At 30.3% G+C, this 16,158-nt stretch overlaps 5 protein-coding genes across 10 annotated transcripts; 3 read left to right on the top strand and 2 right to left on the bottom strand.

The window, feature by feature from the left end:
• Positions 1–82: 82 nt before the first annotated feature.
• LOC145976762 (STING ER exit protein) lies at positions 83–1,859 on the bottom strand. The gene is made up of 4 exons (XM_083108128.1): positions 1,508–1,859; positions 1,059–1,215; positions 641–869; positions 83–370 (listed from the first exon to the last, which is right to left on the bottom strand). Exons 1-4 carry the CDS (start codon positions 1,626–1,628, stop codon positions 224–226), a joined length of 654 nt encoding a protein of 217 aa, XP_082964254.1. The 5' UTR covers positions 1,629–1,859; the 3' UTR covers positions 83–223.
• A 597-nt stretch (positions 1,860–2,456) lies between these two features.
• LOC145976757 (lactoylglutathione lyase-like) lies at positions 2,457–4,358 on the top strand. Of its 2 annotated transcripts, none has more exons than XM_083108117.1 (4): positions 2,457–2,566; positions 3,288–3,583; positions 3,670–3,737; positions 3,896–4,358. In XM_083108117.1, exons 2-4 carry the CDS (start codon positions 3,288–3,290, stop codon positions 4,081–4,083), a joined length of 552 nt encoding a protein of 183 aa, XP_082964243.1. In that variant the 5' UTR covers positions 2,457–2,566; the 3' UTR covers positions 4,084–4,358. The 2 variants fall into 2 exon arrangements, with proteins under 2 accessions (XP_082964243.1, XP_082964244.1); XM_083108118.1 differs by having other exon boundaries at positions 2,516–2,737.
• On the bottom strand, positions 3,060–11,678 carry Xpd (general transcription and DNA repair factor IIH helicase subunit XPD). 5 transcript variants are annotated; one of them, XR_014440304.1, is made up of 15 exons: positions 11,531–11,678; positions 10,813–10,930; positions 10,445–10,699; positions 10,080–10,313; positions 9,877–10,000; positions 9,705–9,801; positions 9,495–9,628; positions 8,870–9,399; positions 8,612–8,787; positions 8,253–8,532; positions 8,064–8,174; positions 7,858–7,956; positions 7,494–7,761; positions 4,998–7,417; positions 3,060–4,886 (listed from the first exon to the last, which is right to left on the bottom strand). XR_014440304.1 is itself a non-coding variant. In XM_083108112.1 (13 exons), the coding sequence occupies exons 1-13, from the start codon at positions 11,623–11,625 to the stop codon at positions 7,627–7,629; spliced, it is 2,388 nt and encodes a 795-aa protein (XP_082964238.1). In that variant the 5' UTR covers positions 11,626–11,678; the 3' UTR covers positions 7,440–7,626. The 5 variants fall into 5 exon arrangements, 3 of the variants coding, with proteins under 3 accessions (XP_082964238.1, XP_082964239.1, XP_082964241.1); XR_014440305.1 differs by lacking the exon at positions 4,998–7,417; XM_083108112.1 differs by lacking the exons at positions 3,060–4,886; positions 4,998–7,417 and having other exon boundaries at positions 7,440–7,761.
• LOC145976756 (tubulin-specific chaperone E-like) lies at positions 4,694–7,364 on the top strand. The gene is made up of 9 exons (XM_083108116.1): positions 4,694–4,729; positions 4,864–4,913; positions 5,067–5,250; positions 5,329–5,718; positions 5,871–6,152; positions 6,236–6,365; positions 6,476–6,752; positions 6,876–7,093; positions 7,180–7,364. Exons 3-9 carry the CDS (start codon positions 5,069–5,071, stop codon positions 7,270–7,272), a joined length of 1,572 nt encoding a protein of 523 aa, XP_082964242.1. The 5' UTR covers positions 4,694–4,729; positions 4,864–4,913; positions 5,067–5,068; the 3' UTR covers positions 7,273–7,364.
• Positions 11,679–12,819: 1,141 nt separating the features above from the next.
• Fib (rRNA 2'-O-methyltransferase fibrillarin) lies at positions 12,820–15,347 on the top strand. Its single transcript, XM_083108686.1, has 5 exons — positions 12,820–12,979; positions 13,796–14,097; positions 14,189–14,362; positions 14,636–14,881; positions 14,958–15,347. Exons 1-5 carry the CDS (start codon positions 12,967–12,969, stop codon positions 15,126–15,128), a joined length of 906 nt encoding a protein of 301 aa, XP_082964812.1. The 5' UTR covers positions 12,820–12,966; the 3' UTR covers positions 15,129–15,347.
• The last annotated feature ends 811 nt before the right edge of the window (positions 15,348–16,158 follow it).

Below are 16,158 nucleotides of genomic sequence, written 5' to 3'. Positions count from 1 at the left end.
TGAGATTGATTTTTCCGCGCTCTCTCTTATCAAAAGAAAAAAAATATCTTTTTATTTATGACAATAACAACAAATATTAATATATACAGCAAACTAATTTATTTTAATTAAATGTAAATATGTAGTAAATAAGTAAATTAATGTACAATAAATGTTACGAGACTCTCCATATACTGAATTATATAAATCCAAGTTTTTGCATAGAAATACTTTTAACGAAAAATCAAACATCCAGTAATGTTCCTCTAGGTCTTGCCCTCTTCAAATCCGTCTCAGTAGATGGTATAGCTTTTCGTTTATTCATACCTTTTCGTTCTAACTGTTTCTCTATGATGCGTGCATTGTTTGCATATGAATCAGCAACTTCTCTCTGAAATTATAAATATTTTTTATAATATAAAGATGATTTCATTGTTAAATAATAAAGAAATAAATTAATCAAAAAGCACATAATAAATTGGAATAACAAATGGATAAATATATATTACATGTTCAAAGAAATAATTAAAATTAAAAATATTTAGAAATTTTAACTTAATATTTATCATATCATATCTGTTACATAATACATTTCATACTTTTTTAGTTTCTGGTTATCCTATTATAATCTCTATATATAACATACACAAATATGACTTACAGCTTCAATTTCATCCTCTTCTTCATCAATTGTAGATACAGTAACAGAGCTGAATTTTCCCATATTCTTGGTATGCTTTGTAACCATTATTTTTTTAGGTTTCTCAATGGCTACTTGATTATAAATATCTGTCATAGGACCATCGCCAGAATTTTTTATTACTGAATCTTTTACTATAAATACTATATTTGCTCCTGGATCATGCTTATAGTATAGTAATAAGCCACATCTAACATAAACCAAAAAATCATATTAAACAAATTATTTATGCTGTAAATCCTGAAAAATGTTTTCGATATTTACATACACATATAAAATGAATATATAATGTCATAAAATAAATATATATTGAAATAACTAATGAGAGACGTATGAATATATTTTCTGACATGCAATACAACAATAAAAAAGTCTTTACTTTTTACACTTTTGCCTATATTGTTTTTCTATTCCCTCTGGACGTTTGAGAAATATAATCTCATCTCGCTCTGAAGTCATTTTATGAGCATGTTTACTACCATCGATGACTCTTGCTCCATCTCTTTTTCTTAATGGCAATTTTTCAATTGCACAATCTACAAATCAAAATCAATATGACTTATGAATATTCAAAAGTATTATTTTATATTAACAATATGACATTGTATTTATATAGAGTATTAATATCAATTCAAATTAATTTAAATGTATGAATGTGAAAATTTTTTTATGGAATATATTTCCCGAAAGCACACACATTCACACATATACAATAATACTTAAATTCATTAAATTTACTTTTTATTGTAAAACCGACAACTTTTGCTACAAACTATTTTTTTTTAATTAATAAATATAATACATTATATTAAAAAATACAATTCTAACCTAGAATTAATGTCATCTGACCGCATAAACAATAATAGATATGCAATGGCTTCTCCTCGCTATATTCCTCCTGATCTTTCGTATCGGAGCATATAATGCTCCTCGACACTACTTTTGGCATAACTTAATTAATTATTTAATCACTTCAAATTTACAAGTTTTACTTTTTTTGAATTTGTTGCACCATACGTATACGATTTCCCATCAGTGACCAGGGATGTATCATACCTTTTCTTGTATGTTGAATCTTTTCCTAATATATCTGTTTATCGAGTGTTTTTATCTTTTCTTGAATATTGAAACTTTTGAGTTTACACAAATAAATTCTATTTACATTCTATTTCATTGGCCGAGTGTGTATAATTTATTTTTAATCAATTAAAAAAGTATAAAATGTATTTTATATATATATATATATATATATATATATATATATATATATATATATATATTATATATATACATGACACACATACACTGTGCAAATTAAATATATTAAAAGTTTCATATGCTAAAATTTGCATAAAATTTCCATAGATATTTCCATAAATATTTTTATTATTTATTTGAATATGCAATATATTTATTTATTAAAATCTCATTTTAATTCTTATCTACTTTTTGATTAAGAGAATTATTGTATACATAATTTATTTTTACAAATACGTTTGTAATAATGACAAATATATTTCTTCCCATCGTCTTACAAATAAAATTAACGAATTAAATAGTCATAATTAAATATACTTTTCTTTCATTTTTATCTTTCCGTTTCTCTCGCACAGGGTTTTACGATATAAGGAATCGGCACTGCTTCTCGTACGCATCTAGGTGCCTTTAAGGTGCCTTTACATGGGAGCGTCTGAGCGTCGAGCGTCTGCGCAGAAAACCATTACCAGACCATTGCGCAGATGAATCCTGCGCAATGGTCTGGTAATGGTTTTCTGCGCAGACGCTCCCATGTAAAGGCACCTTTACTCACGCACAACATTCGTCTCGCGTGTGAACGTTCCCAGTGTGTGTACTGTACTTTACATACTTTGATATCTCGCATAAAAGGTAGGAAAGGTTGGAGTGAAATTTTGATGGACACTCGTAAAAAACTGACAAGACGAGGCATATTAAAGGAAAAGAAATCTAATCAGAATTGCCCGGTTGAATTTTGTTTGTGTGAATTATTCTATAGTAAAAGGATTAAACTTTAATAATCTAACCTGAGTGCTGTGTAAGGTACAGTTTTGGTGAAGATATATATTATAAATGACATATGTATATTATTAATTATTGTCTCTTGTAAAATTTGATTTCTTTATATTCGTTATATTCTAAATATGTTATATGGCATATTATGTGCGAGTATTATTGCAGGGAATAATGTGTCCTTGAATGTTGCTCATGATAGCTTATCTGTAGACTATGCAAATAAAAGTATATATCTCACACAGTTGATAAATTCTTAAAAAATAGTAAACTTGTCATGAAGTGTCCATTATCAATATAATATAAATGTAATGTGGTATAAAGATTAATCACAGAAAAGAATAAAAATATATAATATACTATAATTTTTATATTTTTAATATAGTATATTTTTATATTAAAATTATATGTATCAAATTTAAGATGTATTAACTAAATAATACATACATACACACACACACACACACATACATACATATATATCAAAAACTAAATTCTACATTTATAACAATTAAAAATATCACAAATGAGACATATTAATGCATTTTAAATAATAAAAGAATAATAATTGTAATTGCAGATGGGTGAACCATCAGGATTAACCAATAGTGAAACCCGTGAGCTTTGCAAGCCTCCAGATCCTGCAACAAATGGATATATTATGCAACAAACAATGTACCGTATTAAGGATCCAAGAAAATCTTTACCCTTTTATACCGAAGTACTTGGTATGACATTGTTGCAAAAGCTTGATTTTCCAGAAATGAAATTTTCTTTGTATTTTCTTGGTTACGAGAATCAGAAAGACATACCAACTGATAAAAGAGAAAGTATTGAGTGGACATTCAGTAGAAAAGCAACTATAGAGTTAACTCAGTAAGTTTTTTTTCACAATTGTTTCTATGTATTTTGTTAGAATATGAGGATTAAGCATTCTTATACAAAAAATAATTGTATTTTAGTAATTGGGGAACAGAAACAGATCCAGATGCAAAATATCACAATGGAAACTCAGATCCTAGAGGATTTGGTAAGGGGGAGGGGGGAAAAGCAATCAAATATCTTAATTAGAACAATTTACAATTATTTAAATTATATGAAATTTGGATATACTGGTATTATTTAAAGAAAAATTTAAATCTTTCTTGTAAAATTCTAATAGAAATAATATTCTTTCCTTAAATACAGGTCATATTGGAATAGCAGTACCTGATGTTGAAAAAGCATGCGAAAGGTTTGAAAAGTTAAATGTGGAATTTATAAAAAAACCAAATGATGGCAAGATGAAGGGACTTGCTTTCATTAAAGATCCTGATGGTTACTGGATTGAAATCCTGAATGGTTTAAATCTTCCCAAAATTGTATTAGGTCATTAGCATATCTTGCATTCTGAAATAATTAAACTATAAATGTAACAAATTGAACTGGACATAATATTTTATCAAGTAACTATTGAATCATTAATAAAATCAGTATATAGGTGCAAACCAAAATCTATATAAGTTAATTAGAGTGTGAAATGATACATATTTATGTATACTATATTTTGTAGCAATGTACATTCTCTTATATCACATTATGTTATATATGTATAGAATATTGTAATGTTTACCAAATTCCCAATGAATAAAATCAAAATATTTATTTTTTATTTGCACATAGTCACTATTTTGCTGCACATTTAGAGAGATCCGAAAAATAGAACAATATATTTTTCAATGTTTATATATATATTTAATATTCCCACACATTATACCCTATATCTATACAATTACATGCAATATTTGTAAACAGTGCTAAACAGATGTTTTTCATACAATTTAAAATATTTATTAAAATATAAATATGTGAAAAGCACGAATCGATATTTTATTCATAATTTTTTATTCGATATTTTTATAAAACAATACAGAAAAAATATCGAATATTCGATAATATCGATTAACGGTAAACACTTGTAAAACATCTGTCTTCTACCGCAAGTAAAATTTTCAGAACGCGAAATAGAGACAGCAAATCGCCGTATATGATATTTCCTTTCAACATTATCATTTACAATTTTTCACGATTTTGATTGTTACTGTTTTTTCCGCAACCTAATACGAGATTGTGATTTTACTTTCTCCTCATTTTCAATGCGCGTTTCTGGATTTTAGGTTACACTACTGTCAACCGCAATCTGAAACAAACGTGTTTACCCTGATAGGTATTTTTATAAAATTTTTATTAAATATATATTATAGTATTATTTATATAAAATTAATTTTTAATAGACTTGAATTATCCGTACATTCTGAATAATGAAATATATTTTTTCACTCCACACGAGGTTAATTGTCATTTGTGTGATATCTGTCAGGTATGGTAGAAGATAAAAAATATGAGATCTCAAGCCGTATCGAGTGTGACGGTTATCGGGGTACATTAAAATACGTTGGACCTGTAGGAAATACAAAAGGAGAGTGGTTGGGTATAGATTGGGACGATTCAACTCGTGGCAAGCATAATGGCACATACGAAGGAATAGTATATTTTCAAGCCAGGTAAAACACCTACTATATTAATAATGACAATACAGTAATTTATATTTCTATGCATACTATGTATGTAATCTTTGATAGACATTCCACATCAGGCTCTTTTATACGACCAGGCAAAGTCAAGTTTGGAATATCCTGTCCACAAGCTATCAAAATGCGCTACGGACTGATTGATGATGAATTAGCAGGCATAAACAGGGATGAAGTGTCGAGTTTAAGGAGAGAAATCAATGCACCCTTTTTAGACCTTGTCGGTTTCTCCAAAGTGAATAAGAAGCAAAGTAAATTTGATCAATTGAAAATAGTATGGTTGAGGGAACAATGTGTAAGCGATGCTGGAAGGCCAGATGAGCTGAAAGAATTGTGTCCTAATTTGGAAGAACTGGATATATCTAAAAACTTAATAAATTCATGGAAAATTGTAGCGGATATATGCTCTCAACTTCATTCTCTTATTCGTCTTAATGTCAGGTGAATTATATAAAGATGTTTATTTTGAGGTGATATTTCTTAAAACTCTTTTAGAATATTAAATATAACATTAAAAATGTAAATATCAATAATAGTTATATTAATATATTGATAAGTATGAAAAAATTGCTTATAGATTTTTATCTTCACAGTGAGAACTACCTGCCTGTTGAAGAAGATGTGATGGCACTGAAAAACTCATTTTCAACAGTAAAGCACTTAACAATAGCTAAAATGAATTATAATTGGTCTGATATTCAGCAATGTATATCTATGTTCCCATCAATTGAAGAACTTTCAGTTTCTTTTAATATTGTTACAACTATAAAAGAGACAATAACAAATATCAATTTAATGAAAATAGTTACATTAATACTCGAAGGAAATTTAATATCGAGTTGGGATGAGATACTTAAACTAGGTTCCCTTCCATGGTAAAATGCATTATAAAATATCCAAGTTTAATATCGAAAGAGCGCAAAATTTACATAATATTTAAATCGTATTTTGTTTACAGCTTGGAATATCTCAATTTGAATTCAAATAAAATAGATAGAATTAGATTTCCATCTTTAACACCAATGGACAAGACTGAGCTTTTTCCTACTTTACGTCAACTACATATTTCTGAAAACCACATACCAGAGGTAAATGTACTTTTATATTATGAATAATATTAAAATATACACAAAAGAGAAAGCTGTAAAATCATATATTTATTAAGATTTCTAACCAAATCATTATTTGACATTTTTAGTGGCAATCAATTAACGAATTGGATAAACTATCAAATTTAGAAGATTTAAAATTCAGAGAAAATCCCATCTTGAAGAATGAAACTGTAGAGACTGCTCGGCAATTGATAATCGCAAGAATAGCGAAATTAAAAATTTTAAATGGTACAGAGATATTTCCTGTTGAAAGAAGAGGTGCTGAATATGATTATTTAAAACTGTATCTACCAAAATGGCTAGAAACAGAGAATAGGATATCGTTTATAAATGAACATCCACGATATCCTAAGTTAATCGATAGTATGTATAAACTTTATCTTATGAATATCTTCTGACATGATAAATATCTCCTTTTATAAAATTTGAATTTAGAATAAAATTTTATATTATATAAAAGTAAAAAGAATTATTTCATATTTTCAGAATATGGAATTGCAAATATTCCCTCAATTAAACCAAAAGTAGAAATGGTTTCCAATGTGATAACAGTGGAGTTTGTATGTCCAGATGATCCACGTCAGCCTAGAGGAATTAAAAGGAAGTTGCTTAAAGACATGGAAGTCCAAAAAATGATCGGACTTGTTCAGAGACTTTTCAAAACTGGAGGGAAAATACCTGCTCTTTCATTTATTTCACAGGATGTAAGTCTAATATTATTAGATGAGAAAAATATTCATATACTCTTTTCACTAATTATGTATATAAATGCTATATTGTGACATTGCAGCTATCAAATGATGAAATTTCGTTGGATAAACCGTTGCAAGAACTTAGTTACTATTCGATACAAGACGGTGATCAAGTTCTTGTAAGATGGTGATATCAGATAAATTATTTTTAGATATTGTTATTTTTTGTATGCTGTTAAAATTCGCTCTATGATACTTTGTTATTAAACTTTTTTTTAATTTGCATTGCATTCTTAATGAACCTTGCTAACAAATTTTTTAACTTGATGAGGTAAGCTTACAAAAAAAGAAGAATATGTACTGTTAAACTTAAAAAAGTATATACTTATTATATCTTACACTCTATACTTACAATACAATTGTGGTCAAAAGTACAAATTATAATTAGGCATTTGTACAAGCAAACAGCATGAGATATATTTTTTGTAAATAGTGCAGATTATTTTGCCTAAGTAAACTGGATTATTCGGCCTAGTGTCACACTATCATTTTTGCTGTGCTTTTTGTTCAATTTTGGCAGCCTCTTCTTTCTCAAGTTGTTCTCTTGTCAGTAATGACAATCCAAGCTGATTTTCACGTGTAAATGGCTGTGCCATTTGTCGTAACCATCTTTTACTGATCTGGAAATTGTATAAATAAACATTTTGATTGTATAAAACACAAACAAAATTGTAATCATTAATGACACTTATTATCAAATGAGAAATTAAAAATACCTGTATGGCTTCTTCGGTAGATAAGTTGCATAAATTGTCATTTAGATGTTCCTGTATCCATTTCGGTAATTTACTTCGTTTATCTATTCTCGAAAATCTCTGCAATATAATGTAATATAAGAGAAAGTCATAATTATATCGTCTCAGAAATATTTTTGCATTGATTTTTGCACATTGAAAACTATTCTCAATCAAAAATGATTTACCTTATCTGCAAACACCATTATACCATAATCGGTTTTACCTCTAATCGCACGCCCTACGCACTGAGCGGCATGTCTCATGGCGTCAAAAGTTAAGAAATCGTTCTCTCGAATCTGTAAAGATATTACAGTTCGTATATTTCATTTGCATATATAAAAAAAATCACTATAACAATTTTACATTGCACTCACTTGAAATTGATCTCTGAGGTATTCTAAACGTGCCTTTAAGATTCGCGATTGCGTGTATACATAAGGTATACCAAACATCAGCACAGCCCTACCCAAGTGATGATCGAAGTCGACGCCTTCGGACACTTTTCCACGAGCCACAGAAAGCAAAACGGCTCCCCTACCGTTTTCACAAGCCTTTATGTAATTTATCAGAGCTAAACTGGTCTCTGCTGAATCCTGAGTTTCGATAAAAAGTAATTTATGCCTTTGAAGTTGATCCACAACTCCTTGATCGTACCTATAATGCATTATAAAAATCTATATAAATTACTCTGTTATAAAATTTTAATATTTTATATGTACACACACACACATACCAAGCAGCTACTACAGATTCCATATATAAATACGATGTAAAAAAGCATACTAAGCCATCGGGTACTGTTGCAGCAAATTCGACCAACAATTGGCCGTAATTTCTTATAACAGCCACGTCTTCTCGTGTCTCGTACTTGGATGAAATAGTTACTTGATCATTACCTTTGCCGACAATCTGATGCAGGGAATGCAAAAGTAGATAAATATTAAAAAATATGAAGATTATTTTAATTTCTGATATTTTTTTTTTAACTTACCATAGGTAAAAGGCATGGTCTAGCCAATGTCATTGTAAACGATGACATTATGACTGGATGAAAGTTTAAAATTTTTGGATACATATCCAATGGGGAGAGCGTTCCGGAAGTGATTATCACAGATTGAAATCTATCAAATATAGGTTTGACAGCGATAGAAGAATCTAGACAACTAAAATGTAAAATTGGATTCAAAACTGTCGGTGTTTTGTCATCGAACGGTTCCACTATAATCGTGAAACCGTGCGTGTACGTGGAGACTAATGTTGCAAGATGAGTCACCAGAACTATTGGAGAAAAATCTGTTAGATCTGTTATTTCCATTGTGCGTAAAAGAGATGCTAATCTTTGGGCACAAAATCGCAATGGCTTTCGTTCGATAGCGACTTTTGCTTGAATGTCCCTCAAAAATGCCGCGGGTGATTCTTGCACGACGTGTTGGACACGTAAGCGAGTTTTCAAGTACTCAACGAATCGTTTCAGGAAGCTGACGAAATGCTCAGCATTTCTTATGTTGCCCGGAACGACTTCTGTATACATATTCAAACAAAAATTTTAATACAGATTTTACTTTGTTAGATGTAGAACATTTCTTTCGCATAAAAAATGTAACATTTTTGCCAACCTTCGAGTACTTCATTTGGTAAAATAGGATTGGCTAAAATGACGTCGGTTTCTCTCTGCAATTGAGCATCTTTCAATCCCTCGATCAATCTATTGTATTCTTCCTTCAATTTATTTACATCAACTTCTCTCATTCTAAATCAAAACATAATTGATTTTATATCTAATTATATATTTGAATCCTAATAATAAATAAGAATTTGAGACTTACTCGGCTACAGTTTTCTCTAAGAGTTGTATATTAGTCGAACTTTTTTCCATTAATTTCCTATTTATTTTCACACTCATAGAATCAATGCAAACATTATCTAAAATTTATAATTCATTATTTTGTATTCTAAATTATTGTAAAATTAATATGAACATAATATTAGTTTTTATACCAATGTTATGAGCCTCATCAAAAATAACTACTGAATTCTTGCTTAGTTCTTTAGATACAGTTTCAGCAATCTTTGGATCCAATAAATAATGATAACTGTAAACTACAATTTGTGCATGTAAAATCTGAAAATATAAAGAATATTGATTATCACACAATTTAAATCGTACGAACGCGTAAATAAAGATTTATGAAGTTTCTTACTGTAAATCTTGCAAGGAAATATGGGCACCAGTTACGATCTTTTCCATAATCTTTCAAATCATCAATGGAATAAATACCAGGAGGAATAATTTGTTCTCTACCTTCCATATCAAATCCTTCGTAAAAACTACAAATTGGTGTAGATTCATCATAATTATGCCTTTCTCGTACATATGATGCAGTAAGAGAATGGCAACGACCGTCCACAATTTTACCTTCTCGCTCTCTACTGACCTATAAACAAATTAAAAAATATAAAAAAATATAGTTAATCTCTTAATACTTAACTCAATACTTTTCACTAATGAACTAGTAAGTAATTACGAGTCAATTTTATAAAGAAATAAGTGAAAAAGTTTAATTACCTCAGGATGAATACACATATTCTTACGAGAGCTAAGAACTAAGCCAACAATCTTAGGTTTGCTTTTGGTTTCTTTCTCGTAGTAATCTATAAGTTTCTTCAATTCCTCTATAACTTTCTCAATCTCTGGCACTGTTCGAGAACAATAAATCAATTTTGTAACATCCAATGGATGCTCCAACATATATGCAACAATGAGTGATAACAGTGTTATCGTTTTGCCAGTGCCTGAAGGCATTTCCAATAAACAGTGTCCCTAATATATAACATATAACATAATTTTATCAATTTTTCTTAATATATTCAAAATAATATCAACAATATAAATCAACATATAAATATAAAGAATAAAAATACAGAAGAAAATACCTTGGCATCCAAGCCACGCTTGAGCTCAAGCATATATGCATATTGCTCCGGATAAATATAATCATAAGGAAAATATACAATCAATCCGTCAACACTTATCCTGTAATAAAAATGTGTACTTAAAAATAAGTACATAAAACAAATGGGTAAATGTGCAGTATAACGCCCCCACCTCCGATTTTTCTGAAACTTTGTAAATTTGTTCATTTTAATGTTTAAAATATAGTCTGAGAAAGAAAATCGTCGCTCATGCCTCATTTTTTTTATTTAATTTCAAAGTTTTATGATGTCGGTAAATTTTAATCCATACAAAAAGAATTAAAAAGGTATAGATTTTGAATCCCACTGTATTCTCTGCTATATTAATTATTTGTGTTTTTAACACTAGCAGAAAATATTTGTATTTTTAGGAATTTATTTAGATTAAAAAGCAGAGAATATTACGCAAAGCAGAGAATATGTTGTACTGTTATGAATTTATTGAGGTTGGAGGATATAATTCACCAATTATTTTGAAAAATTGTAATACGTCACAAAACTTTGAAATTAAATAAAAAAAAAAGAGGCATGAGCGACGATTTTCCTTCTCAGAATATATTTTAAACATTAAAATGAACAAATTTACAAAGTTTCAGAAAAATCGGAGGTGGGGACGTTATACTGCACATTTACCAACAAATGTAATATTTTTGTAATAAACATTTTTTTTACAACTTACTTCATATCAGAGAGAAACCTTCTTCTTCTTCGATTTGTGGCACTGGACAATCTCACTTTTTGCCCATGCCGCCAGATGGTCTTCAGTGGGTTCATCCAGAAGCACAACCACTCAGGCTGCGTTCGGAAATATCACCCGAGTGTACTCGGGTATCATTTTATCCTTGTTTAACATTCGGTAAACAACAAGGATAAAATGATACCCGGGTGCACTCGGGTGATGTTTCCCAACGCAGCCTCACTGAGCGGCTAAGTAGCACTCGAATGTGATTGGTGAATTCAAAGATAGAAACCAATCACATTCAATTGTTACTTAGGTCCATATTCTGAATCCTCTTTTACCGATAAAAGTGCCTCTAAAAGTGGCTTACAGCCAATCAGAAGGCTTATAAGCCACTTTTAAAGGCACTTTTATCAATAAAAGAGGATTCAGAATATGAACCTTAGCCGCTCAGTGAGCGGTTGTACTTCTGGATGCACCCAGTGTATTTGGCGTACAGAAGGGAGGGAACAGTCTATACAGTCCAAGTTATATAGAGTCTGTTCTTTTTAGCTGCACTGCTACACTAGTGCAATTAGTTAGAGTGAAAGAAAGTATGTTTGTCTCTTTCTAACTTATTGCACTAGTGCAGCAGTGCAGCTAAAAAGAACAGACCCATAGTTATATTTGTAAATTGCTCCTGTGCAGGAAGGAGAGAATAGGGTGTACGATTTCTGTAGAGGGTACTCTCAGGGCTCCTGCACACAGGACGCGGCAACGCTTGCCGCGCGGCGGAAGTCGACGCGATAGCCAATCAGCAGATACATAACATCCACCGCGCGTCAAAGGCCCATATTCTGAATCCTCTTTTATCGATAAGTGCCTCTAAAAGTGGCATATAAGCCTTCTGATTGGCTACAGGCCGCTTTTAGGAGCACTTTTATCGATAAAAGAGGATTCAGAATATGGGCCAAAGGGTGCATCCAGAAGCACAACCGCTCACTGAGCGGCTAAGTAGCAATCGAATGTGATTGGTGAATTCGAAGATAGAAACCAATGGCTACGTTCAGCAGAAAAAGCTGCTTTGCAACTGTGTAAAATTCGTAAACCTGATTGGTGTAGGCTCTTAATTTTGGCTGAATGTAAGAGCATACACCAATGAGATTCACGAATTTTACAACAGTTGCAAAGCAGCTTATCCTGCTGAACGCAGCCATTCACATTCAATTGCTACTTAGCCGCTCAGTGAGCGATTGTGCCTCTGGATGCACCCAAAGTTGAACTCAATCCAACTTTTGTATTGGCTATCGCGTCGACTTCCGCCGCGCGGCAAGCGTTGCCGCGTCCTGTGTGCAGGAGCCCATACTTGAGGAACTCTAACTCTATGCGTCCGCTGAAGCGGGATGGCTGCTCTCAGATTTCTCTCTGTTATAACCTGAACGTGTATAAGGTTCATCATGGGCAAACCAGGTAATGTGAATATGTATTATTTATGCCGATCTTTTTTAGTTTGCAATTTTTAAACGGTGATTACGACGATAAGATTCTCATCAAGGAGGCTAACCTTCAATCAAAAATGCATTTTGAAATTTATCACGTGGCTAGAGTTTAATGCTGCTTTAATTTTTTGTATTACTTAGACTCGTGGCTATTTTTAATAGTAATTACGATAATCATAGATGTATGTTTATGTCATGTTGCAAGTATTTTTCCCAACTAAGCAACATGATTAACCTTACAATGTACATGAACGTGCATTATGTTCATGTGTTATCAATAAATATCTTTTTTATTACGATTTTTGTATACGTACGATTACATTATATTATTATAATTTTTAAGTCTTAATTCATTTAATGTTATCATTTAATGGTTATCTAATATTTTCTATATATTATTTCAATTTCTATATATAATTTCTATATTATTTAAATTATATATATATATATATATATATAAAATATATATATTTTTATATTTGTACCAAAAGAGAAAAGTAGAGAGAGAGTGAGAGAGAGATTTTTTGTATTTGCATCTTAATTTAATCTGAAATAGATAAATGTTCTGTATAGTATTTTTTTAAGTAAATAAGTTCCTTTCTCTAAAATACATAAAATATGTTTTAAAAAAATTGAAAAGAAAATCTTTATATTGACCATTTACTCTTTGAATTTAGTATAGTGAAATAAATGTCTCTCTAAAGTCACAAATATTTATTTATATATGTATAAATTTATTCTTTTATTTATTTTTCATGTACTCTAATGTTTCTTTTATAATTTGCAGCATTTTCACCAGGTAGAGGCGGTGGTCGTGGCGGTGGCCGTGGCCGTGGAGGTGGTCGTGGCGGTGGCGGTCGCGGTGGTTTTGGAGGTCGTGGAGGAGGTCGTGGAGGTGGAGGTGGTAGAGGTGGAGGTGATAGAAGAAGTAGTGGCAGAGGAGGTGGCTTTAAAGGTGGAAGGAATGTAATAATAGAGCCGCATCGTCATGAGGGAGTATTTATAGCTAGAGGAAAGGAGGATGCATTAGTGACTTTAAGTTCAGTACCTGGAACAGCCGTATATGGGGAAAAAAGAATCAGTGTAGATGTAAGCTCAACTTGTATTGCAATAATTTTACAGCATTTGCTTTTTATATACTTCTGTGAATTAATAATGTAAAATCTTCCATATTATCCAGACTGAAAATGGTGAGAAAATTGAATATAGAGTATGGAATCCATTCAGATCCAAATTGGCTGCTGCTATTCTTGGAGGTGTTGATCAAATTTATATGCCTCCTGGAAGCAAAGTATTATATCTAGGCGCTGCATCAGGTACCACTGTGTCTCATGTTGCGGATGTAGTTGGTCCAGTAAGTTTGATTTATATCAGAAAATTATGTAAAAAAGATATGAGAAATTATTTAATTTATGCATACATTAGAGCCAAGTTAGTTGATAATTATTAACTTGGTGTCGAAGTGATGCTAGAAAAATTACATGCTTGCTTTTTTCAAATGAGTAAAACATAATTTTACTTTAAAAAAAAGAGAGCATACAGCAACTACATATTAATAATATTAATAAATTTATAAATTATATAGAAGGGACATTGAGAATAAATATTCCGATTTTTATGTATATAGGAAGGGCTTGTATTTGCAGTGGAATTCTCCAACAGAACAGGCAGGGATCTTATAGAGGTCGCTAAGAAAAGAAGTAATATTATTCCCATAGTCGAAGACGCGAGGCATCCCCAAAAATATAGAATGTTGGTAGGAATGGTGGATACCATTTTCTCGGATGTAGCACAGCCGGATCAAGCTAGAATTGTTGCTATAAATGCGCAAAATTTCCTTAAGAGTGGCGGACATTTTGTTATTTCTATTAAGGTAAGATGTTCATGATTTATAAACAATATATGAAATATAACATTAAGCTTAAAAATTTATTATTTATCAATTTAAGGCGAGTTGCATAGATTCACTCTCACAACCCGAGGTGGTGTTCGCGTCGGAAGTGAAGAAACTAATGGCTGACAACTTAAAACCACAGGAACAAATCACACTTGAACCATATGAAAGAGATCATGCTGTTGTAATCGGTGTTTACAGACCACCACCGAAAAAAACTACCTAAAATACATATGTAATTATTAAGGTTACTAATTATACTGATTTATATCCATTTCTAATTTTTATCTGCTACATTATATAATTAATCGAATGAAGGAAATGGAAAATACGAGAATATTTTAAGATAAAAAAACATGATTTACTAAAAATAAAAAAATAGTTCATAATGTATGTATATAAATTTCAACGTTATCAATGTAATAATCTCTTATTGTTATCCTTATTTTGCCGCATTGCTTTTTCTTCTTGATATAAACCTTGAAGTTCTGTCGTGAAATAATGTTCGCTAAGAATTGATATATGGAAAATTGTTTATGAGTAGCATAGCAGACTGCAGACTAAGTCGACATATGTTGACGGATACGTTGAACTTACATCTACGCTGATATTTTTTGACAATGCTGAATTGTAAATTTAAAATTTAATTATTCAAATGTTTTATATATGACACTACAGTACTTTATTTCTACACATAATATTGCATATTTTACAAAATAACGAATATGTAATTCCAAGACAAATATGATTAAACTTATTTGACTTATATATGTATATATCTTTTTATATGTATAAAAGAAATTAAACATAATCAATGTAATATAAATGTAAAAGTAAAGATATTTTTTGATAAATATCAGTGTCATATATAAGTCATAAAATGAAATTATCTTCTTTTATACAAGTCACTCTCTCTTTGAAGGCAATTTTGAATTATCTAAGCTCTATTAAAAACAGATAGATAGGGAGATAATAAAAGAAAGATAAAAAAAGATATAAAAATTCTTTAATATTTAAAAATATTCATTGAATTTGCAGTAATGTGTAACGAATAAACTATTAAATGAATAATCGTAATTTCTTTATAAACATTAAACATTTTATACATTTCCATATTAATATGTATTAAAATGAAATAAAAATTAAATATGAAATAGAAATTAGCGTTAAAAAGCTTTAAGCTTTTTTTATATTATTATTATATATGTGTGTGTGTATTTGCATAATTTATTGTTTTTTCACTTTCAAATATCCAA

The sequence above is a fragment of the Camponotus vicinus genome, unplaced genomic scaffold (genome assembly GCF_025532165.1).
Source record: "Camponotus vicinus isolate PSW18456_S1 unplaced genomic scaffold, iyCamVici1.0 SCAF_9, whole genome shotgun sequence".
In the NCBI taxonomy this organism is placed as follows: domain Eukaryota; kingdom Metazoa; phylum Arthropoda; class Insecta; order Hymenoptera; family Formicidae; genus Camponotus; species Camponotus vicinus.
The sequence above is the reverse complement of the archived record's forward strand: the minus strand, read 5'-3'. Positions and strand labels throughout refer to the sequence as shown.